The following is a 26,081-nucleotide window of genomic DNA, read 5'->3' as shown; positions in this document are numbered from 1 at the left end:
AAGGACTTTGAAAATATTAACTCATTTGACCATCATCATGATCCTAGGAGGCAGGCCCTGTTATCATCCCCATTTTACAGATGAGGAAACTGAGAGGTGAAGTAACTTGTCCAAAGTCCCACAGCTAGGCAATGGCAGAGCCACTATGTGTGGGTCTGGAGTTCACAACTTAGCTATGCCACTCCAAGTTCTCATGGGAGTGTTCAGGGAGAGAGTTTGGCTGCAGATGTGCTCTAGTTTTGTGGTTGGGGGCTGCTGTATGAAAATCATCCCTCTTTTTTCTGGGAAAGAGCCTGAGGTACAGAAGTCCAGATTCCAGTCCTGGCTCTGCTCCAGATATGATTTTCCTTCTTTGGATCTCAATTTTCCTGCCTCTAAAACGGATGCAGTCGGCCTAGATGGCCTTGGAAGCCCCCTCCAGCTCTAACCACATATGATTTATTTGAACCATTCTTGGCTGCCTCACTCAGTACCTGAATTCAACAAACACTTCAAAGGGTGATGCTTCTGGTTATGCAATTGTTAAGCCCCAGTGTCATGTGACAGAATGGAGTACGAGGACTTGGAAAGCAGCTCTGTTTGCAGCAGAGGATTCCAAACTTGTGCACATTAAAAAAAAAAAAAAAAAAAAAAAAAGTCCCCGAAACTTTCTATCTCTCACTCTGGAAAAACTCGAGCTTATCATGAGATTGTTGCACTTGGACTCCCTCGGGAAAGGAATGCTTCATGTGCTAAAAGTATCCTCTGTTGACTGATTCCCCAGAGGATCTGCCCTTTCTCGTCTCTCTGGAGTTAAGTGGATGCTGCTCTGAAGCGGAGCCAGTTCCTCAGTTCAGATTGCCTTTGTACCAGGTGGTGGGAGCAACACAGAGAGAGGTTTTAAGAATGACAAGTCATTGTGACTTCTGCAGGGAGCAGTGTACAGTTTTCTTATGAGCAATAGACACTCAATACTTCCTGGGTGTGCCATGAGCAAAGCCCTATGTGGATTATCTCATTTAGTCCTCTGGGAGGGTTCAGTCATTAGCCCCATTTTAAAGATGGAGAAGCCGAGGCTTAGAGATATAAAGTAACCTGCCCAGGATGCAATCTGAGTGGTGCTGGGATTCCAACCTGGATAGTCTTGGCCCGGTAACCTGTGCTGTTAACTGCCCCTGGGAGCACCTCTGAGACTAGCCCAGAAGGAAACTCACAGAGAGCAGACTGGAGAATTATGAGCAAATTGTTATTTCCAACTTGACTTCTTTTGAAGTTGTTATGTTATTTTCACAATAAAGACTAATCTTTAAAGAAAAGAAGAATCCACAAACACAAGGAATTTAACCATAAATATTGATGGTTAATGAGGCTTTGGGGAAAAGGCAGAACATTTTTTAAACTGTCTCACCAAAAGCCTCAAAATATTCGCAGGAGAGAAGATGGTAGAGATAATTCAACCTTGTAAAGAAACTGGGTCCTAAGAGTTGATTTTAAAGTCAGCTGTCAGGAATCTGCAACACAATATAACCATACAGACAATAATGGAAAACCACAGACCCTCTGCAAAGCCTGGATAATAATAACCATGATTTTCTACCAAAGTGTTTTCTGTTGTTGTTGTTGTTTGTTTGTTTGTTTTTTGAGACAGGGTTTCACTCTTGTTGCCCAGGCTGGAGTGCAATGGTGTGATCTCTGCTCACTGCAACTTCTGCCTCCCAGGTTCAAGTGATTCTCCTGCCTCAGCCTCCTGAGTCGCTGGGATTACAGGTGTGCATCACCAGGCCCAGCTAATTTTTGTATTTTTAGTAGAGGTGGGGGTTTCACCGTGTTGGCCAGGCTGGTCTCGAACTCCTGACCTCAGGTCATCCACCTGCCTTGGCCTCCAAAAATGCTGGGATTACAGACGTGAACCACTGCACCCAGCCTCTGCTAAGGTGTTCTTACATGCCAGGTGCTGTGCTAAGCATTTTATGGGCATCATTTCATAAAATATTTACAAGGATCTTATAAGATTGATCCTCATAGGATGAGGTTAATGTCATTCTGTAGATAAAGAAATAGGTGCCCAGAATCACACAGCTATTGATACAATTCAGACAGATGCTGCCTTCCTTAGTCCATAATGTGTCAAGAGTTCTGAGAACAGACCGGGTGCAGTGGCTCACACCTATAATCTCAGCACTTTTGGGGGCCAAGGCAGGCAGATTACTTGAGGTCAGGAGTTCGAAATCAGCCTGGCCAACATGGAGAAACCCTGTCTCTACTTAAAATACAAAAATTAGCTAGGCGTGGTGGTGTGCACCTGTAATGCCAGCTACTTGAGAGGCTGAGACAACAGAATTGTTTGAAACCTGGGAGGCGGAGGTTGCAGTGAGCCAAGATCACACCACTGCACTCTAGCCTGGGTGACAGAGCAAGACTCCATCTCAAAAAAAAAAAAAAAAAAAAAAAAAAAAGAGTTCTGAGAACAAAGGGCCATGAATTGCAGGATGAAATAATGGAAAACAGAAATGGAGAATCCCAGAGCTCCAAGGACACTTGGAAATCATCTAACAGTACCCCACCGGGCATCTACATATGTGGTACCAGTAGAGAAAGCCTGATTTTGGAGTCTGTCCTGGACACAGTTGGTGTTTTCTGTATTTCATCAAATCCTCATACCATCCTGTGAGGTGTCATTATTACCATTTCACTGATGAAACATCCAAGCATCAACAAAACCCTGAAGTGGAAAGACGGGAAAGGACTCGTTCAAGGTCACACAGCAAGTCAGCGGCAGAGCCAAGGCGCCCACCTGGTACTTCCTGTCACTCCACATGGCTTCCCATTAGATGATCATAAAATCCTCCTACTTGTGTCCTAAATCATATCCTTTAAGGCAAAGACACTCTTGGCCATCCAGGAAGCAGCCAAGTTTGGTCCACAGGGCCATGATTCTCCTTTGTAACACAAACCGGCAGAATCGCAAGCCCAGGATAGAAGTAAACAGTTGAAATGGAAAGAAATAAATCTCTCCTCTAAAAATAGGCACACATCCTTAGAAACACTGCCTGCCGTGCACAGAGACGAGGACGGGCCTGGCGGGGTGAGGGCAAGTCAGGCCAGGCGTCTGTGTGTCCCCATCCCATCCTCTGCCTTCTGGACCCATGACCACCTCTCCCAACCCCTCCTCTGGCTGGGGAACCTCCTTGACCTGAAGCCCCTCACTTCCTCCCATTTTTCAAGGCTTGACCTTTCCTCCCCTCCCTCAGAAGCCTTTTAGACTCTTTTACCTTCACACCCCTAGCACAGCACCTGCTCCGCCCTGACGACACTGAGCTGTTTCCTTTTTGATTTTGACATGTTGAATAGGAAACATTGTAAACACATAGGATAGTACAGTATACACCTATGTTGTCATCATCTGAATTTAGCAAACGTTAAAATTTTGCCTTATTTGGTTCTGATCATTCTTAAAAAAAAAAAAAGAAATCGCTACAGATAAAGTTTAAACCCTGCCTTTCTGTCTCCCTTTCTATTCACCATCGCTGCCACTCTACTGAGCACTTTCTACTGGGAGGCAGCAAACCGAGTACCCACACGTCATGTAAGTGACCTACATGAAGGAAGGAAGATGGGTCAGTTTTCTTGAGCCATGTGGTCATCTTGGCTTATCTATTACTTTCTCACTTTTAAAGATAGGTATATGTAAGAAAAGTTTCCCTTACCATCTACATTTTCAGAAATAAAAGCAACTGCAAAACCAGTGCTGTGTAGTAACTGACCTTGGCCTCTGTGTCAGAGGCAACAGGGAGTGGTGGGGACTGAGGCAAATGGGAGTTTGTCTAAAGGGCCCACCATTTTCAGCTCCACTAATTGTTGCCAGTATGAGAGTACAGACCTGGTATTGCCACATCACCTAATGTTTCCAGAGATGTTGGAAATCTGGATTTTAAAAAAATGTGTAAGCTCCTTATTTTAAAATGCTGATAGCTCATTTAAATGCACGGGCCAGACAAACCCAACCGAGTGTTAGCATTTAATTTGCCTGTAGGCCTCTCGGTTTGCAGCTCTGGTTCTACCTCGTATGGCAGATGTTTGTTTTAGCATAAAAAATAGACACATACACAAACATATACATGTATGATTAGATGAAAAGCACCTAGCCCAGTGCCTAGCACATGGTGGTCCTTAATAAATGTGAGCCTGAGTATATGATTTGTCCACTAGAATCTAAGTATTTTGAGACTGGGAACCATACTGTATGGCCACAGATACAGTGCAGCCAGGTATAGTTGTGCAAGTTGCACGCTGTACTCCAGGAGACACTGTTCACATAGACTAGAGAGTGAATCATGTCCTTGGCTTAGTGCAGTGCACAACCTGCACAACCAGATGTGACTGCCCTGGCAGAGCACCTCCATAATGCAGTGTCTGTTCAGTTGAATGAAAGTGAATGATCATACCCAGTGATGGTAAAACTGACTGGCAAGAAGCTGCTTCTGTATGGAGTTAAACCCTTATTCTGAGGTTTCAAGATAAAAGGGCTCTTAACCCTCATTTTACAGATAGGGAATCCAAAACCAGAGAGAACCCGTGCCCCATCTGTGGCCTCACAGCCCTTGGCTGAGAACCCAGGTTATCAGGTAGGGTGCAGCTTCGCTACAAGTAACAGAGACTCAGATAAATGTGATTTGTGCAGTGTTTTATCCATCCCTCAGGTAAAAGTCCACAGGTAGGCAATCTAGGGCTGGGATGCAGCTCAGCTGCCCAGACTTCTCAGAGTCCTAGACTCTGTCTAGCTCATCTTTCTGCCATTCCTAAGGTTTAGCCCTATAGCCATAATAGCCACATTCCAGGCATCCAAATAGAGAAAAAGGGGTGGAGAGGGGGGAGGGATAAAAGAAAGGAGAAAAGCCAGGATTCAAGTCCCTTTTAAGGAAAGTTACCAGAAATTGCCACTGGACACTTCTCATATAATTGCCTGGAACTTAATTATATGACTCAACCTAGCTGCAAGGGAGCCTACAAAGTGTAGCCTTTAATCTGAGCAGCCAAGAACTCAACTAAAAAGTGGAGGCTTTCTTTTATTGCTAAAGAAGGGGAAGCTGGAATCAGGGACGATTTGGAGTCTATCACTGTGAGTTCACTAGTGTGATGGCCTGATGTTCTGCTCTGCTGAAAGCCCTGAGATGGATTGAGAGGAGTTGGCAGGAATTTAACCAAATCTAGGTCCTCAAAGAAAGCATTGTAAAAGTCTCACTTTTTAGCTTGGCACTTTCCAAAACCCACAACAGTGAACCTTGGTCTCATACTAGACACTCCCCAACTCTGACACCTTTCATAATATGTCCCTCTCCCCAAAACCCACTTGGGAACAGCAGCTGGGTGGAAAAGCCAATGGCTTGGGACAGCAGGTGCGATGTGGGCCTGAAGGGAGTCCAAGTCATATCACCCTGTTCCCAGCTGGAGCATCAGTGTTGTGTGACTGTGGACAACTCAGACCACATTCTCTTAGCATTCAGGGCTTGGTGCTGGGGATTCAGAGAAGTCTAAGATATATCCCAGCTGGCCCTTGAGGGGCACCTGGTATCCTTGGGGAGAGACATACGGCATAGATATGCTCCACAGAGTAAGATGAGCATTATACAAGAGCTGGCAACATGCCTAGGGGAGTTCGGAGCAAGATTCACCAGATCAGTATGGAGAACCCTGCAAAAGCTGAACAGGGTGCTCCAGGGAAGGGCTTTGAAAGATTAATGCAGGGGAGCTGGAGTGACGGAATTCCAAGTAGAAGGCACAGCCTGAGCAAAGGCATGTCAGTGGGAGAGTGCAGGGCATGGCTGTGGAATGTGGAGCAGCCTGGAGTGGCTAGAACATGGGCTACTTGATGAAAGGAAGAGGCTCAGGAGGCTGGAGAGGTGGGAGTAGGTTGGAGTCAAATCATGGAAAGCTCTTCATGCCTGGCTGATGAATTGGTCGAGATTCCGTAGGTAAGGGAAGTGGTTGGGCATCTGTGAGTATGTTGGTGAGTGATGTGATCGGGTGTACATGTCGGTGGCGTCTAAGGAGCAGAGGTGGAGAGACCTGGAAGCAGGGAACCAGCCAGGAGGCTGCTCTGGTGGTCCCGGCAAGAGTCACAAGGGCTGGAACAAGGGTGATGCCCATGGGAGGAGACATTTCGGAACACTGCAGCCTCAGATCCTAATGCCTCCCCTAGCAGGCCATGCCACCCTCATCTGCTGGACTTCTGCTGCACCGTGCTTTCTCTCTCCCTGCGATGCCCCTCCACTCCCTCTCCTCACTTGGCTGGTTCCTCCCTGGCCCCTCAGACTCAGTTCAGGACCACCTCCTCCAGGAAGCCTGGGGCTGAGTAAGGTGACTACACCACTGAGATGTGTATCTCCCCTGTGGCTGCGAGCCTCTCTGGGCCGGGATCACACCGTCATTGTTTCAGGACACCCAGTCCCCAGCACAACAGGAACAGGGAACATTTTCCCTGCACATGAGGCAGGAAAGGAGGATTAGGGGAAAGCCAGGGAGGGAAGGTTTGTCCCCACCTTGTACTGTGAATACCAGAGAGAGACCGTGCTGCTATGATAAATAGGTACCACCACAAGTAATTACTGGGTTCGGGCTACAGGAGTGCCTTTGGACATCGGCATTAATGCCCTATAAAGTTGACTGGGGAAATGGCAGTTATTGAGTTTCATCAGCCCTGCATCAAGGTCAGGGCCGCTGAGCCAAAGGCCTAGCTCTGTGAGAGAAAGCAAAGAGGGGGAGGAAGAGTCCCAGAGTGTGTGTGTTGGGGCAGAGGCTGTGTCTGGAGGGGGTGGGGCTCTTAGAGGTTTGGATCCAGCTGGTCCCTTTGTAACGTCAAGACGCTGTGACTGGGGCAAGAGTGGGCTCACCCCGTTGTCCCTGTCACACTCTCAGGCTAAAGTATGTGAGAAGAGCGCTCCACTGAATCATTTCCAGTGGGATCTGGAAGCTGCTGGCCAGTAATGCAGAGGCAGAGATCTGTATATCAGGACGGGACCATAAGTGCCTAAGCTTTACATAAGGAGAAACAGACCTGGCAGATAACTGGAAAATAAATCCTCAAGCCAGTTAAAAACTTTTGTTTTTCCAGTCAAATCCCTTGTAAAAGGCAACTAGGGGAGCTGCTGGCCTGTGAAAGGTTTGGCCTGGCATGGCCTGGCCTGATGTGGAGCTGGGTGGGTGTCTAGGGCACACTTAGGTTAAATTGTTTGAAATGGGAGGAGGGAAGAGGAGTCAGCTGGAACTTTGAAAAGTGAGGCCACTTTGGTTTCACTCCTACCCTGGGGCAGTTACTCAATGCCCCTGGGCCTCGGTTTCTCCATGTGTAAACTGAGACTCATTTGATAAGCAGGGGAGTGGAGAGCTGGCTTTCTAACACTTGGGGAGGAGACCTGGCTCTCATGTGCGGCCACATCTGGTTCCCAGGATCTGTTCCCAGAGGACGGCAGTCAGGTGGGATGGAAAGTTTTTGTGGGATGGAAGTCAAGAGTCCCGGGCTCTCGGTCCAGTGTATGACCTCAGGCGAGGCGCCTCCCTTTCCCAGCCCTTGGCTTCTTCCAATCCCCGATAAAGCGGTTGTACCACCTGTCCTGTCCTCTTCCAAGAAGCTGTATGTAATTCAGTCACAGAATAGCAACCTGGGACCCCAGAGCCCAGACCCAGGGGTCACGTTTTGCATTCCCTCGTCCTTAGATATAGCTGATATATTTGGGAAAAGTGATAAAAATTCCTTGTTTTTTGTCACTGTGAAGAACCAGGTTAAGGGTTTTGCATGGTTTTATGCACGGTGAGCCACCAGTCTGAAGATAGTTATATAGATCCTTGACCATGCTAATATATATATATGCTAATTATATACAGTATCATTTTTATGTAAGCTCAGCCTTCCCAGCTGTGAGGCTAACAAGCTATGTGACTTTAGGCCAGTGACTTCAGTTTTCTATGCCTCAGTTTCTCCACTGGAAAATGAAAAAAATCATTGGTCTAGAGGATCTCTTAGGGCTTTATATTTCTGAGCTGCCAGGAATCTATGATCCTTTTATTGCATTGTGTGTATGCATATGTACACGTGTGTGTGCACATGTGTGATCATGTGTGCGTGTGTACATCTGTGTGTGTATGTGTACATGTGTGAGTTGTGTGTTATCTATGTGTGAACATCTGAACAAGCCCACAAGGTTCTAGCCAGGATGGCTTCTCACGAAGCCCTATCTATAGCAATGATAACTGTGCAGATACTTGATATTTAGCTTTACTGGCACCTATCCGCAGGGTGTTAGAGCTCCTAATGGCACAGTTAAGGATCTGTCCAAGTTTCCATTGTCCTTTGAACAACTGGACTCCAGAGTGTGGGTGTGAAAATTAGACTGCGATGTTAGCCTGCCAAGTTGCACATCCGAGTTTTAATTCTACAACATTTAAGGGGAAGTCACCATTTTAAAAATCAAGAGATGGGAACTGAATACAGGAAAGGTTGCCGAATTTCCACCTCTATAGTCATTTTCAAGAACAAATTAAACTTTGTATTTTCAAAATTTTAAAAATTCCAAATTTAAAACCTATGTGTATACCTCTCGCTTTCTCTAGCCCAACACCTGATATGGGCAGGATACACAGTAAATATTCGTGAAATAAATGAATGAATATTTTGGCTTTCTTACATGGAATTTTAGTTTGCTAGGAACCTTAGATCAGATGTGGCATAATGGCAGTTTATGGGCCGAGTCTGCCTAGCAGATATGTTTTATTTGGCCTGAACATTGTTTTTAAAATATTTGGACTATGTGTCAATATTTTAAAATCAAGAGATTTCACACAAAAAAATGAGCAGATCGAATAACAACATCCACATTCCTACATGTCAACAGTTCGCTGGAGCTGGATAGTGTGGCGGCACGAACGCTCCAGTGTGCCCCAGTCCGCACCACTCCCAGGTAACTCACAGCTATTACATAATTTTAGCCTAAGATCAGAGATAATCTAGAATATCCTCCTCCTTAAAACCCACACTAAATTTCCTGTCTGGTAATGATAAAAAGATCATGCAGGTATTAGTCACTGCCCTCCTCAGATGAGCAAATTTCCAGTTGTTAAATACGACGTGGAGATTTCCTCAGACTCCTATATACAAATCTCACAACCTGTCTTTGGGGTAAGGATGTTTGTGTGACAAGTGCATGTGACTTTCAGTGCCCCTAATGAATTGATGGCTGCTTTGGTGGAGTCAGATTGATGCTTCCCTTTGAACTAACTACAAAAAAAAAAAAAAAAAAAAAAAAAGCCACTTGCCCAGCAAATTTATCCTGTGCACATTTTAAGATTGAGATTTAAATTCCTTATAGGTTAAATGAGTTCAATTTCCCACAGGCACCATGGAAGTATACCTTTAAATGTAATGTATAGGCTTGTTATAGATTCTTCTTTGCTATTCAATAAAGTAGACCTTCCCCTCCCTTTAGGATCTTGATTACCATGTGTTTAGTGAATAACTATGTGTAATTAAGCTTTTTCTCTAGGCCAGGTGCGGTGGCTCATGTCTGTAACCCCAGCACTTTGGGAGGCCAAGGTGGGTGGATCACAAGGTCAGGAGTTCAAGACCAGACTGGCCAACACGGTGAAACCCCATCTCTACTAAAAATACAAAAAAAAAAAAAAAATTAGCCGGGCATGGTGGCACGCACCTATAATCCCAGCTACTCAGGCTGCTAAAGCAGGAGAATCACTTGAACCTGGGAAGTGGAGGTTGCAGTGAGCTGAGATAGCGCCACTGCACTCCAGCCTGGGCAGCAGAGACAGACTCCATCTCAAAAAACAAAACAAAGCAAAGCAAACAAACAAAACGACAACAAAAAAAGATCAACAAAGAAAAACTTTTCTCTGATCTTACTCTCCTTTCTCCATTCACCTCTCATCTCCCTGGTTACTCCAAATTTTTAAATTTCTCTTTGTGGGGTCATAACCCTACCTCTTAACACACTGCCTGGACACATAGCATTCATTTAGCAGATGTTTATTGAATGAATAAGAAATAAGGGAATGAGAGGTGCTTTTCTATGCATACATGATCACCAAATACTCTCTCCTGGCCAGAGCCAACAACAGAATGGTTGTGGGAACTCTTTTCCTCACCTATTGGGTAGCCCGGGTCTGAGAGTCAGTATTAGGTTCTAATAATCGTGAGAGCTCTATGGCGATATCTTCAGGTTCATTTAACTTCTCCACAACTAATTTACATCATAAGGTAAATTACATTGTAAAACAGGCACCATTTGAAATTTGGCCAGCTCTAGCCTGGCCGATCTCAGCATCACCATGAACCACTGGCACATGAAGAGCTTTCTGTCCTCAGCATTCCATGACCATTTGGTGCAGTTACTGCATTAGCCACTTGTATCATTCTCCCATAGATGACATATGCCATTTAAAAAATGATAGCTTTTTGGAGATACAATTCACATAGTATACAATCATTCACTTAACGTGCGCCATTCAGGCTGGGCGTGGTGGCTCAAGCCTGTAATCCCAGCACTTTGGGAGGCTGAGGCGGGCGGATCACGAGGTCAGGAGTTCGAGACCATCCTGGCTAATACGGTGAAACCCCATCTCTACTAAAAATACAAAAAATTAGCCGGGCGCGGTGGCGGGCGCCTGTAGTCCCAGCTACTCAGGAGGCTGAGGCAGGAGAATGGCGTGAACCTGGTGGGGCAGAGCTTGCAGTTAACTGAGATCGTGCCACTGCACTCCAGCCTGGGTGACAGAGCAAGACTCCATCTCAAAAAAAAAAAAAAAAAAAAAAAAAAAAAAAAGAAAGAAAAAGAAAAAAAGAAAAAAAATGCACCATTCTTTGGTTTGACTCTCCATCTCCCTTCAACCTTCCCAGCTGTATTAGCCTGTTCAGGCTGCTCTAACAAAATACCACAGACTAGGTGACTTAAACAACAGAAACTTATTTTTGCACAATTCCGGAGGCTTAGAAGTCCCAGATCAGGGTTTTGAGGGGTCAGTTTCTGGTCAAGGAACAACTTCCATCTGTGTGTTTTCATGGTCACTGGTTGGGGAAGGAGGTGTTGCAGCAGCTCTCTGGCATCTCTTCTTATAGGAACACCAATCCTATCAGATCAGGGTTTCACCCTTATGACCTCATTTGACTTTAATTATCTCCTTACAGGCCCTGTCTCCAATTATAGTCACTCTAGGGGTGAGGGCTTCAACATATGAATTGGAGGCAAACATTCCAGTCCATAACACCAGTCCTAGGCAACCACTAATCTACTTTCTATCTCTACAGATTTGACTGTTCTGTACATTTCATATATTATATGGAATCGTATAATACATGGCCTTTTGTATCTGGCTTCTTACACTTAGTATGATGTTTTTGAGGGTCATTCATGTTGTAATACTACATTTCTTTTCATAGTTGAATAATATTCAATTGTATGGATATACCACATTTGGTTTATCCATTCATTAGCTGGTGAACATTACACTTGTTCATACTTTAGTTATCATGAATAATGCTGTTATGAACATTCATGTACAAGCATTTGGGTGGACATACATCTTCAGTTCTTTTCCACCAAGGGGCAGGACTGCTGCATCATATGATAACTTTATGTTTAACTTTTTGAGAAATTGCACAACTATTTTCCAAAAAGGTTGTATCATTTTACATTCCTACCAGCAGTGTATGAGAGTTGTAGTTTCTCTATATTCTCATCTCATACTCTAAGCCTCTGGAATTGTGCAAAAATAAGTTTCTGTTGTTTAAGTCACCTAGTCTTGTTATTATCTGTGTTTATTTATTATTGCCATCCTGCTGGCTGTGAAATGGTATCTCACTCTGGATTTGATTTGCATTTCCCTAATGGATAATATTATTGAGCATTTTTTCATGAGCTTTTTGGTCATTTTTACATAATCTTTGGAAAAATGTCTATCCAGATCACTTGCCCGTTTTTAAAAATTTATTTATTTTTATTTTTATTTTTTTGAGATGGAGCTCTGTCACCCAGGCTGGAGTGCATTGGCGCAATCTCAGCTCACTGCAGTCTCTGCCTCCCAAGTTCAAAAGATCCTCCCACCTCAGCCTCACATGTAGCTGGGACTACAGATTTGTGCCACCACGCCCCCCTAATTTTTGTATTTTTAGTAGAGACGGGGTTTCGCCATGTTGGCCAGGCTGGTCTTGAACTCCTGACCTCAGGTGATCTGCCTGCTTCAGCCTCCCAAAAGTTCTGGGATTATAGGCATGAGCAACTGTGCCCAGCCACTTGACCATTTTTATTTTTTATTTATTATTTTTAAATTTTTATTTATTTATTTTTTGAGACAGTCTCACTCTGTTGCTTGTGCTGGAGTCTAGTGGCACGATCTCAGCTCACTACAACCTCTGCCTCCGGAGTTCCAACACATTTCATACCTTAGCCTCCTGAGTAGCTGGAATTATAGGCATGCACCACCATGCCCGGCTAATTTTTGTATTTTTAGTGGAGACAGCGTTTCACCACATTGGCCAGGCTGGTCTCGAACTCTTGACCTCAGGTGATCCATCTGCCTCGGCCTTCCAAAGTGCTGGGATTACAAGTGTGAGTCACCACGCCTGGCCCATTTTTAAATTGGGTTATTTGTCATATACTACTGAGTTGTAAGAGATTTTTATGTATTCCAGATATGAGACCCTTATGAGATATATGATTTACAAATATTTCCTCCCAATCTATGGATTGTCTTCTCACTAGTGTCTTTCGCAGCACAAATGTTTTTAATTTTGATGAAGTCCAAGTAATCTACTTTTTTATTTCATTGCTTATCGCTTTGATATCTTATCTAAGAAACCATTGCTTAATCGAGAGTCAGAAAGATTTATGCCTATGTTTTCTTCCAAATGTTTTATAGTTTAGTTCTTATATCTAGGTCTTTGATTCACTTTGAGTTAATTTTTATATATAATGGGAGATCACATGCTGTTTTTGAAAACGAGTTAGTGTGATAAACAGTCAGGAGTTTAAAAATATGCAACTATCTTTGGTTTTACTGACAATCATGTGATATTTTGTTAAACATACCATTTAATAGAAAGAAAACAAAATTTAAACTCTAATGAGGCTGATATTCTCAATATTTACTTTAAAAATGTGATAAGCTTTGAGTTATTAGAAAAGGCCTTTGACATTTTTGTTTTTGTCAATCAACTGCTTTCAATAAAAACTTGAATAAATGAAGCCATATTTTTGTTTTGTAAATAATATTTTTGAAATACATTAAAAACATCTTTATTATATAACATGTAATAATTACATGACTTTTTGTTTAATGCAGTGGTTCTCAATCAGGGGCAATTTTGCCCCTCAAATGAAATTTGGTGGCTGGGCACGAAGGCTCATGCCTGTAATTCCAGTACCTTGGGAGGCTGAGGCCTGTGGATCACCTGAGGTCAGGAGTTCAAGACCAGTCTGACCAATATAGTGAAACCCTGCCTCTACTAAAAATACAAAAATTAGCCAGGCGTAGTGGCAGACATCTGTAGTTCTAGCTACTCGGGAGGCTGAGGCAGGAGAATTGCTTGAACTGGGGTGGCAGAGGTTGCAGTGAGCCAAGATCACGCTACTGCACTCCTGCCTGGGCAACAAAGTGAGACTCCATCTCAAAAAAGACAGAAGGAAAGGAAGGAAGGAAGGAAGGAAGGAAGGGAGGAAGGAAGGAAGGGAGGGAGGGAGGGAGGGAGGGAGGGAGGGAGGGAGGGAGGGAGGGAGGGAGGGAGGAAATAAAAGAAATGTGGCAATGTTTGGCGACACTTTTGGTTGTCACAACTGGGGGGACAGTGCTACTAGAATCTAGGAGATAGAGAGCAGAGAGGCTGCTAAACAATCTCCAGTGGGTAGAGCGGCCTCCATGACAAGGAAGTATCCAGCCCAGAATGTCAGTTGTGCTGAGGTTGAGAAACTGTATTTTAACTAAATCCGTGGCCTCTACCAGATAGATTCGAAAAGAGATGAGAGTTTGCAAACCATTCTCCCCTCAGTTACAACCCCTGAATTTCTTCTATCACAATACTTAGCCTTTCTGGGGCCAGAACATGCCCCAGCATCTTACTGCCATTAAAACCCTTTATGGTAATGAAAATCTGTAGGCCTTCCCTGTGGGGATCCTTAAGAAGCATGAGCACTTGCTTTCAGTGCTTAATTCATTTTATAATTGTGTATTTTAGTTTTTTGCATTTATCCTTGGATAATGCATTCCCTGCTTAATATATATATTTGGGTAACCAATCTCCTGTTAACATATATTTTACCTGATTATGTAACAATAGAAGTGATCCTAAGTAAACATTTCTGACCGTTCACTGTGTTAGGTGCTGTGCTAAGCGCACTTTCTGCATTATCTAGTTTAATTTTCTCAACCACTCTATGAAAGAGCAACTCTCATTATTTGCATTTTACAGCCATGGAAACTGAGGCACGATGAGATTGAGGGGACTTGCCCAAGATTGTGTAGTTGGATCATTATTACTCCAAGTCAGGGCTTAAGCCTGATGTAGGGTCAAATGTGAAGTGCAGGTATGTCACAAAGACTTTGGATTATTCATTATGGGCAGTCACACATTGATGTTTGCAGGGCAGTGAGGTATTGTCTCATTCTCTTGCATCACAGTAAGCTCCCTGATGTGGAATAGAAAGCATGGGCACACACAGCTAGCTACAGGAAGTCCCATCAAACCTGGGACATGCCCACAGAAGCATGGCTCACCTGGGAGCATCACCTGTCCTGCCTATCATGGTGGATAATACTTGAGAACTGCTGCTTAAGGAAAACTGGGATGTGTGAAGCATCACTTATGTTCCTGATACCCCCCCACCCCAAAGTCAGTCAGGCCTTGATTTGCTACCTACTATCCTCTCATAAAAAGCTCCAACTCCCAGTGTCTCTTTTGATCCGTGGCCTAAATCTGTCTGCAAGTACACCAGCACCACCTGCCAAGCCCATTGTCTGTCTGTCTGGTCTCTGTGCTGGGTGGGCCCTGCTCACTTACAACCGTCCCAGAGGCAGGATCGCACCCCGGTCTCCTGATCTTACAGCTACGACTCTTACTGAAACAGCACTGTGGTGTTAAGCATAGTACACCTTTTAAAAAATGATGCATTAGTTAGGCTGGGCGTGGTGGTTCATGCCTGTAATCCCAGCACTTAGGAAGGCCGAGGCGGGTGGATCATGAGGTCAGGAGTTCAAGACCAGCCTAGCCAATATGGTGAAGCCCCGTCTTTACTAAAAATACAAAAATTAGCCAGGTGTGGTGGTGTGTGCCTGTAGTCCCTGCTACTCGGGAGGCTGAGGCAGAAGAATTGCTTGAACCTGGGAGATGGAGGTTGCATTGAGCTGAGATCACGCCACTGCACTCCAGCCTGGGTGACAGAGGGACAGAGGGAGACTCCATCTCAAAAAAAAAAAAAAAAAAAAAAAAGGATTCCTTAAACAGTAGTATTCCCTCCCAAGCTGTATCCCCCTATGTGCCAGGCACACAGTGATCTTCATATGCCTGATAACGTTCCCCTCACAGAGGCGGCTTTCAGAAAAGGATTTGGAGTTTGTGAGAGTGACTGAAGATATGCATTTTGATGGTACAAAGTTTGGAAGTGGTGCTGGGAATGGTAATCCCAGCTCTTTGGGAGGCCGAGGTGGGCAGATCACTTGAGGTCGGGAGTTCAAGATCAGCCTGGCCAATATGGTGAAACCCCGTCTCTACTAAAAATAAAAAGAATTAGCTAGGTGTGGTGTCGGGCCCCCGTAATCCCAGCTACTTAGGAGGCTGAGGCAGGAGAATCGCTTGAACCCGGGAGGCAGAGGTTGCAGTGAGCCGAGATCGCACCACGGCACTCCAGCCTGGGCACAACAGAGTGAGAGTCCATCTCAAAAAAGAAAAAAGAGGTTGGAGGTGGAATGACTTCAATTTAGTCAGTTTGAAGGTGCATATCTTTTGGGTGATGTTCTCCCCATACCAGCCGCCCATGTATTCCCCACTAGCTCTGCAAGTGCAGGGAACAGGGAGCGCACAACAATTAGAAATGAAGATTATCCTGCTCCCGTAGATCTGAAGAAGAACCCTGGTTTTTGTTCTAGATCTGTCCTGAAACTCCTTGGGCAAATCTTTCCTTGCTCCGGGCCTCAGTCTCCCCTAATGGGAGAGCATATGTACTAGATGGTCTCCAAGCATCCTTGCAGCTATAAACTTCTTTGACTCCCTAAGGTATCAGGGCCTGAGTTAAAGTGAAGCCCATGAGAGTAACTCCAATCCCCCCTAATAGGAATCTGCTTTAGCAGTAAGCCCACACCTAGAAGCCTGCTTATGTTTGAAGAAGAGAAGGGAACAATTGGTTGATGTTATGTTTCTTGAGATACCCATCTCCAAGGGCGACGTTCAAAATATTTAACCACCAGTGTGTCGTGAGCACAGACCCGTCAGGAGGTTGGAAGGCAGCGGGTAGAGCCAGCAGGGGCTGTGGCCAGAAAGCATGCCCCGTCCACCTCTTAGCTCTGCAGGGCACTGCTCACCTCGCTGCTTTCCTGGGCCTTTCTCCAGCTTTTTTTTTGGTCTGCCTCTTCCTGCCTGATTCTCCATCCAGGGCCCCAGCTCAACCCCCTTTTGGCTTCTTCTCTCTCCAACCACTTGATACTCAACTCAACTCCTGTAAATATCTTTATGCATCCAAACAACAACTCAATCATATTCGTCACTCAACAGATGCTCTTTCAGTGCCCTCTGTGCTCAGGCTGGAGTCGACTGCCTTGCTTGACCCCTCACCTCCTCTCCTTCAAAAATGTTAGAGGCAGGGACGTGCTGGAGGATTGAGAGACCTGAGTCCTAGCCTCTCTCTGCCCCTTGTCTGCCTTTGACCTTGGGCAAGTCCCTCCCCATCCTGGGGTTTCAGATTCCTTACATGTAAAATGAGGGACACCATGGATTCCATGAGCTCTGAGTTTCCTGCTGTTCGATGATGAGTTTCTGGAGAAGTGCAAGTCTTCAGCAGCTGACCACTCTCTCTTTCTCTCTCTCTCTTTCTCTCTCTCCTGCCCCCCACAACCTCCACTGTAGAATGCACTGCTGCCTGCAGGCCTGAGGCAGAAGGATCAGACCACCAAGGCGCCCACGGGCCCCTTTAAAAGAGAGGAGCTCTTGGATCACTTGGAAAAGCAAGCAAAGGAGTTTAAGGACCGAGAAGATCTGGTTCCCTACACAGGGGAGAAACGAGGTACTGAACAATGTTGCTGTTATAATATGCCACTCCCCATGCACCACTGAGTGCTGACTGTATGCCAGGCCCTGCCAGGCCCTGTGTTGGGCCAAATGTGACTGGGCCTCCTTGTCCTCATCCCTGCCTGGCCAAAACACCCAAACCCAACTTCAAAAGCATCTATGGATGATGTAGATTTCATGAAGTTTTGGGGGTAGACTGAGGAAAGACTCCTATCCACTCAAATCAGCAAAACTTTTCCCTAAACCCTCTTTCACTAGGATGCCCTGATTTTTTTTTTTAAATGCAAACCTAGACAGTTTTGAGAGTAAAAGAAGAAACTGTTAATAATGACATCAGGACTTTGGGAGACTCAGGCAGGCAGACCACCTGAGGTCAGGAATTTGAGAACAGCCTGGCCAACATGGTGAAAATCTTGTCTCTACTAAAAATTCAAAAATTAGCCAAACATGGTGGCACAGGCCTGTAGTCCCAGCTACTCAGGAAGCTGAGGAAAGAGAATCGCTTGAACTACGGAGGGGAGGTTGCAGTGAGCCAAGATTGCACCATTGCAGTCTAGCCTGGGCGACAAAGCAAGACTCCATCTCAAAAACAAAAACAAAAACAAAAAAGCATAAGGCCTAAGTAGGGACCATCCTATGCAAACCAGGGACTAGAGACGCACTAACGATCTCCACCCGGATTCTCTCTGCTCTTTCTCCAAAGTTCCTCTCTCTGGCAGCTGCAGGTTCCCTTTCTTCGTCTGTCCCTTTATACTCTCTGCTCCAGCCTGAGGCAAGCCATCTTGAAGGCCCCGGGCGAACAGAGAGGGCCTCCCTAATCATCCATTCTTCTAGGACTTCCCATTGCTCTCCAAACCCTCTGCCCCCTCCTATACCCTCCTCATCCCATTGTCCCATAGGCCTCCTTCTGCTCTTCTCAAACTTTCCACCTCAGGACCTTTGCACATACTCCCTACGCCTGGAGTGCTGATCCTGCTGCCCAGCTCCATGCTGTCTTCTTCATGGCTGGTTCCTCCTGCCTGGTAAGATATAATGGTCAGAAGCAGCCTGGAGCTCGATCTATTTCAGTTGCAATCCTGGCACTACCACTTACTAGCTATGTGAACATATGTAAATGTTTTAACCTACTGTGCCTCCATTTCCTTCTCTGTGAAACAGGAATGATGAAAATACCAGCCTCAGGAGGTTGTAATGAAGGTTAAGTGAGTTCAGATGTCTGTCAAGCGCTTAGAACAGCATCTGGCAGGAAGTGAATGCTACTCAAGTATTAGTTGTTATTGACCTTTAGGTCTCAACTGTACAGTCTTCTCTTTCAGGGAAACCATCCCTGTCTACTCTGTTCAGGACAGGCAGTCCCTCTCCAACTCCCCCGCTTGGTTATTTTCCAACACAGGAGCCTGTGTGTGTTCTTCAGAGCAACTCACATCTTATCAGCACCTCTTTATTTTTCATCTATCTCTCTCACTAGCCTGTAAACTCCCTGAGGGCAACCACTTGGGCTGTTTTTGCTCAAGTGGTACTCCCAGCATGCAGCCAGCGCGAGGCCTGCCATATAGTAGGGTTGAGTAGAGAGTTGTTGGATGAATAGATGAGCTAAAATTAAATAAATGTTTACTGGATTTGTGCACTACTTCCTTAGAATATCAGCTACACAAGTGCAAAGACTATATCTGTCTTGTTCATCACCAGCACCTAATAAATCTGTAGCACATAGAAGGCACCTAATAAATATTTGTTGAATGAAAGCACTAATTCTAATTAATTGTGTAATTAATTATTTCTTTTCAGTCTCTTCCATTCCCTCCACCCCTAAGAACGCAAGCATTGTGAGCTCCGGGTCCACGTCTGTGGCTGGCACCCCTGTATCGCTGTTGTATTCTCACAGTGCCCGGCACTAAGTAGCTGCTTCATAAAATGAGGGGGTAGACATTGTGTAGAGGACTTCGAGCCATTCCAAACCCTGGACTTGGAGCTCAGTCCGGGTTTCTCTGAAAGCTGGAAGTCCAGGGAGGCTTCAGGGGCATCTAGATTATAGAACTTCTGAATTTTGAAAGGAGTGCATGGTCAGAGGGATCTTGGAGGGGATGGCAGGAGAGAAGGTGAGGACAAGGGCAGGGAGTGGGGATGGGCAGCAGACCTGGGTGGATACCTAGTGAGGTGAGTCATTGCTGTCGTCCACTTCCTCACGTACCCACACCCCTCCCAGGGGAGGACCTGGAGGATGGTGTGAGGGATGGGGAAGGGAGTCTGAGCGGTACACAAATCAGTCCTGCCCTAGGCATTCCAGGGCTAGCAAGGCATATTGCTTAGCATCGTGGATCACAACCCTTTCCAGCTTTTCATTCTGCCACCCCTACAACCTGTCTTTGTCCTCATGGTCTATCTGGCTGCTGAAGCTCCAGCCATCACATTCACGTGCCACTAGTAAGATGAAGGGAAGAAGTCTAGGTACCTCTTACAGTGGCTCAGAGTTGCCATCCTCACTGGAGGAACCTGTTATGGGGTATAATACACCACAGGTCTTAAATATTTATTGAATATTCATCTCAGCCATTGCTTTAGTCATTTTAATACTTGAGTTCCTTTTTAGGGATTTTATTTTCCTTTTATGTTTTCCTCTTTTCTGGATCCCTGGAATCTGATATTAATAGAAGCTATGATACATTTTTTTCCCCAAATGATTCTGTTGTGTGTTTTGCTGATAGAGGTAATTGATATTTGCTGTAAACAATTTACAAAATAAAGCTAAGTAATTCAAAATCATTTCCTTCACTGAAAATAAGCACTGATCCCATTTTAGGGAATATCTTTCTGGACATTTCTCTATGCGCTTCCCACTCCCTCTCAACCTTTACCACTACAACCCTGGTATTGCACCCACACCGACCTCCTAATCATCTCTGTACCTCCACCTGTACTCCCTTCAGCTTATCCTCCGTCAACAGCTACTGTGAGCTGTGTAGGTTTTTATAAATTGAGGTAAAACTTATATAACATAAAATTATCCATTTAAAAATGAACAATTCACAACATTGTGCAACCACCACCTCTATCAAGGTCCAAAACACTTTTGTTGCTCCAAAATAAAACCCTGTACCTATTACAGTTAATGACTCTCCCACTCCCTCTGCCCCAGCCCCTAGTGACCACCAATCTGTTTTTATGGGTTTACTTATTTTGTGTATTTCCTACAAATGAAATCATACAATATGTGACTTTGTGTGTCTGGCTTCTTTCATTGAGCACAATGTTTCCCAGACTCATCCATGTTGTAGCACGAATCAGTACTTTATTCCTTTTTATACCTGAACGATATTTCACAATTTTTTATCCATTCATCCACTGATAGACATGTCAGTTATTTCCACCTTTTGGCTATTGTGATCAGTGCTGCTTTGAACATTCCTGTACAAGTATTTGTTTGAATACCTGTTTTTAGTTCTTTGGGAGTATATACCTAGGGGTGGAATTGATGAATGATATAGTAATTCTATGTTTAATTTTTTTAGTAACTGCTAAACTTCTTTTCCATAGCAACCATACCACTTTACACTCCAATCAGCAACGTATGAGGGCTCCAATTTTCCACATTGTTGCCAACATGCATTTTCCATTTTTTAAAATTGTAGCCATCCTCATGAGTGTGAAGTGGTATCTCATTGTAGTTTTGATTTGCATCTCCCTAACGAGCCATGATGTTGAGCATCTTTTCATGTGCTTGTTGGCCATATGTATATCCTCTTTGGAGAAATGTTTATTCAAATCTTTTTCCCATTTTAAAATTGGGTTGTTTTTCCTTTTGTTGTTGAGTTGTAAAAGTTCTTTCTGTATTCTAGATACTAGACCTTATCACATATATGATTTGTGAATATTTTTCCCCTTCTGTATATTGTCATTTCAATTTCTTGATAGTATCCTTAGATGCGCAAAACTTTTAAATTCTGATGAAGTCCAGTTGATCTATTTTTTCTTTTGTTGCTGGTGTTTTTGTTATCATATCTAGGACTCCACTACCAATTCTAAGGTCATGGAGACACACCCTTATGTTTTTATGTTTTCTTCTAAGAATTTTATAGTTTTTTTTTTTTTGGATGGAGTCTTGTTCTGTGTCCCAGGCTGGAGTGCAGTGACACAATCTCGGCTCACTGCAACCACCGCCTCCCGGGTTCAAGCGATGCTCCTACCTCAGCCTCCCGAGTAGCTGGGACTACAGGCACGCACCACCACACCCGGCTGATTTTTGTATTTTTAGTAGATAGGGGGTTTTGCCATGTTGGCTAGGTTGGTCTCGAACTCCTGACCTCAGGGGATCTGCCCATCTCAGTCTTCCAAAGTGCTGGGATTACAGGCATGAGCCATCGTGCCCGGCCTGAATTTTATAGCTTTTTTTGTGTTTTTTTTTTTTTGAGACGGAGTCTCGCTCTGCCGCCCAGGCTGGAATGCAGTGGCACGGTCTCAGCTCACTGCGAACTCCGCCTCCTGGATTCACGCCATTCTCCTGCCTCAGCCTCCCGAGTACCTGGGACTAACAGGCGCCCGTCACCATACCTGGCTAATTTTTTTTGTATTTTTAGTAGAGACGGGGTTTCACTGTGTTAACCAGGATGGTCTCTATCTCCTGACCTCGTAATCCGCCCGCTTTGGTGATGCTCCTGCTTTGGCCTCCCAAAGTGCTGGGATTACAGGCGTGAGCCACTGCGCCCAGTCTATAGTTTTAACTTATATTTAAGTCATTCCATTTTGAGTTCAACTTTACATATGGTGTGAAATAGGGGTCCAACTTCATTCTCTTGCATGTGGATATTCAGTTGTCTCAATACTATTTGTTGAAGGGATTATTCTTTCCCCATCGAATGGACTTTGCACCCTAGTTGAAAATCAATTTGCTATAGATGTTTGGGTTTCTTTCTGGACTCTCAATTCTATTTCATTGTCTATCTATCTGTCCTTACACCAGCACTACACTGTTTAGCTTTTTAGTAAGTTTTGAAATCGGTAAGTATGAGTGCTCTAATTTTGCTCTTTTTTTTAAGATTGTTTTGGCATTTGTGGCCAAATAATTCCATAAGAATTTAAGGATCACCTTTTTTATTTCTGGGAAAAGGACTATTGAACTTTGATAAGGATTACATTGGATCTGTAGATTGCTTTGGGTAGCATTGCCATCTTAACACTATGAAGTGTTCCAATCCATGAACTTCAAGTGTTTTTTCCATTTACTTAGGTCTTTAATTTCCTTCAGTAATGTTTTATAATTTTCATTGTACAAGTCTTTCACCCCTTTGGCTGAATTTATTCCCAAGTTTTATTCTTTGGATGTATTATAAATGAAATTGTTTTCTTAATTTGCTTTTCAAATTTTTCATTGCTGATGTACAGAAATACCACTAATTTTTGCATGTTGATCTTGTACCCTGCAATATTGCTGACTTTATTAGTTCTAATAGGTTTTTTTTGTATGGAAATTCAGGGTTTTCTATACATAAGATTATGTCACCTACAAACAGAAACAATTTTACTTATTCCTTTCTAGTTTGGATTCCATTGACTTCTTTTTCCTGTCTATTTATTCTGACTGAAACTTCCAGTACAATGTTGAATAGCAGCAGTAAAAGTGGGCACCCTTGTCTTGTTCCTGATCTTAGGGGCTCATTTCCTTACTTCTATCAGGTCCCAGGTCACAGGCTATCATCTCAGTGAGGCGTCCTCTGACTAGACTTCCCAAAACAGCGGTGCCCACCCCACCCACATTCCACCCTGTCATCTTCTAGGCCCTTGTCCTGCTTTATATTTCTCCATAATGCTTAATACCATTCCATATCTTTGTAAGTCTATTATCTGTCTCCTTTCACTACATCAGAAACTCTTGAGGATTTTACTCATTGCTGTCCCCTAGACCCCAGGAAGGTGCCTGGCACATAAGAAGCACTCAATAAATGTTGTTGAGTAAATAAATACACATATGCAATTTCATATAAATGGAATTAAATTGTTCGTGCTACTTTGTAAGTTTGCCTTTTTCAAACAACGTTTGTCCTAGGCATTCTCCTTCTTAGTAAGTAGCAATCGCCATCATCCTTTATACTAACTGCTAGAAGTCCATTGTATGGATGCACCATAATTTCTTCGCCAATTCCTGTGGGTGGGCATGACAGTGACCATCCTCATATGTACCTCTTTACTCCCCTCATTCCGTTATGAATCTGACACTTTAAAAATATGATAATGAGGCAGGGATGCATTTTTTCTCCCTTTTCATATTTTATTTATTTGTTTAGAAATGTTTATATATTTTTCTCTCATTTCCCCAAGGTCTCAGAACCTTTGGTTAGGGTATCTCAGACCCTGGCATTCTATGAAATTTTTCTGTGATATTTTTTTCCTACTTACAGATTGTTTGGTCATGACCAATGCTTTTGATAGAGGGTAGTTGGCTTGGACCAAGTTATAAAATCATTCTTGTCAAGTGTGAGGGGTGCTGTGTTGGAGATCCCTGATTCCTGTTCTTTGGGGAAGTTGGTCCCCAGAGGGAGAAACCTGAAGGGACTGTCAGCATGGAGGGACCCACAGGGCTCTGGTCCACACAGGGCCATCGCCAGAGGCTGCTCCGTTGCAACCACTCCCGTAACAGGTCCCCTCTGTGTTTGCAGGAAAGGTCTGGGTTCCTAAGCAGAAGCCAATGGATCCTGTGCTGGAAAGTGTGACGCTGGAACCAGAGCTGGAGGAAGCCTTGGCAAATGCTTCAGATGCAGAACTCTGTGACATTGCAGGTAAGAGGCGTTCCAGGAGCTTTCCACATCCTCCAGAAGGATTTGACCCACATCTGCAGGGAGCCTTGTAGGGCTCATTTCAGCATGAACACCTTCTCTATTTCTAAGAACTAGAGGAGACCAAGAGTGTTAAAGCAAAAATCCATTCTCAAAAAACAAAACAAGGAAAACAGAGATAAAACCACACAAACCCACCACACCAGGGAGCCATCTGTTGTTGCCATGAGACCCCATGCCAGAGGGATGTGGATGTATCTCAGGGAGAGCCCACAGATGCCCTTTCCCAGCCATTTGCATTGAATCCTGCCCAAGCCACTTGGGAAGGGAGGATAGAGGGAAAACAGACAGAGGGCCTCTGGTGTCGTTGGCTTGGGAGGTTCACTAAGGGCTCGATTTTTACAACTTTGCATTTTGCCTGCAGTCGGCTCAGCGAGCCGGGCTTTGAGGGGTCACCCTTGTATATTGCATATTTGCCCCACGCCCTCCATCTTCATATGTGTTTCCATAGGATCTTCACAAACTACCCCCGAAACTCCAGAAGGTGGCCTGATATTCAGAGCCCTTTGCCCCCCTCCCCACCTCCCCCGACTTCCCTGCTGCTCCTGTCTAGTCTCTGTCCCACTGCCGGTGGTGTTCCATCCCCAGGAGGGTCAGGCTCTGGCTACATCCGGCACCCTGTACACTCCCTCCCCACCTACTGTGCTCCCTGACACAGGGAGTGGGTGGGTTTTTATTCTGCAAGCTTGGAGACTGCTAATCATAGCCCAGGTGATGGCAGGAGGGTGGGCGGGGTGGGGAAAGCCTCAAGGCAGGTGGGCAGGGGAGAGGGTAGAAGGAGATGCCTGTGACTGATTCGTTGTGAGAGCGAGCTGGAAGAGTCAAGCAGGGTAACCTCAGACACTAAGTGGTGTCGGTGCCATTAGTGACAGACGGCAAGGGAGGAGCAGGAAGAGGGGAGACACAGAGTTCAGTTTACAACCTGTGGCACTTGAGGCACCTGTGGGGCACCCAAGTGGGGTCAATTGTATAGGAAGGTCTGGAGTGCTACAGGGGGTTCCCATTCAGGGCAGAGATTTGGACACTATTAGTGTTGTCAAGCTCGAGGAAGAATACATGGCCCTCATAGAAGCCTTTGGCAGTGGGCGGGGAGGGCATGGGGGGGGCCAAGTCGTAGAAATGGGGCAAAGCTAGAATGTGGATCAGTTAGCCACAAATTAGCTGAGAACCAAAGGCCAAATCAAGATGGGCAGAATCGGATGCAGGAGCCACAGAGACAGAGTGAGGGTTCAGGGCTGGCCAGGAGACTCAGAGGCATGTGAGGCCAGAGGCCACGGCGGAGGTGGGAGGGCACCAGCACCAGGGACTCGGCTGGCCACAGCTGCCTTCTGCGACTTGTGAGTGGTGTTGTGCATGACCTTGGTGACATGCGTGCAGGGGTGGGGGAGCCACTGGGGGATGTGCAGGGGCAGTGAGAAGACTCAACTATACACCAAGGGCACTCTGGGTGGTGACAGGTGAAGCCAGGTCTGGGGACATGAGGAGTGAATGCGGACAGCCAGTGTGCAGACTCCAAGTCCAGACAGCCCTTTCCTCAGGAGACAGGGAATTTGAAGGACAAAGGGCATGGCTTGAAGGGTGTTGGCACTGAGAGAGAATGGTTTTCCTTTTCACTATGAAGTACAGAAGCAGTGAGTGCTTCACCCAGATGGGAAGGTAGCACTTAACTCTGGAATCTAGTTTGCTAGGGTAGGGATTTATTCTGTCAGAAGCCATACGAGTCACAGTAGATCCTTCATTGAGCCCATATATTATGTATCACACTTCAACCAAACCATCTCCCCGAAGGGTGTCCTTTGAGTTCAGGTTAATCTGTGAGGCAGGGAGGTGGCTGATGCCTTGGTGCGGCATCTCCACTTGGACTGGGGCTGTTTTTACCCTGGACTTTCTCCTCCAATCACCCTCCATGATGTCACTCCCCTCATTAGGCGGCTCAAAGGGATCACCAAATGACTGCTGTCACAACTGCCGGCTCCTGCGGTTTCCTGTGCCAAATCAGAGCT

General features: G+C 45.0%; 1 protein-coding gene across 1 annotated transcript in view; it reads left to right on the top strand.

Annotated features, from left to right (window-relative positions):
- Positions 1-26,081, top strand: part of TMOD1 (tropomodulin 1) — a 92,046-nt gene that overhangs the window by 27,235 nt on the left and 38,730 nt on the right. Inside the window, exons 3-4 of the mRNA XM_030920325.1 lie at positions 17,090-17,246; positions 23,902-24,021. Coding sequence (XP_030776185.1) covers positions 17,090-17,246; positions 23,902-24,021 — 277 coding nt within the window. The remainder of the gene's footprint in view (positions 1-17,089; positions 17,247-23,901; positions 24,022-26,081) is intronic.

This window comes from Rhinopithecus roxellana, chromosome 16, assembly GCF_007565055.1.
Source record: "Rhinopithecus roxellana isolate Shanxi Qingling chromosome 16, ASM756505v1, whole genome shotgun sequence".
NCBI classification, from domain to species: Eukaryota; Metazoa; Chordata; class Mammalia; order Primates; family Cercopithecidae; genus Rhinopithecus; species Rhinopithecus roxellana.
The sequence above is the reverse complement of the archived record's forward strand: the minus strand, read 5'-3'. Positions and strand labels throughout refer to the sequence as shown.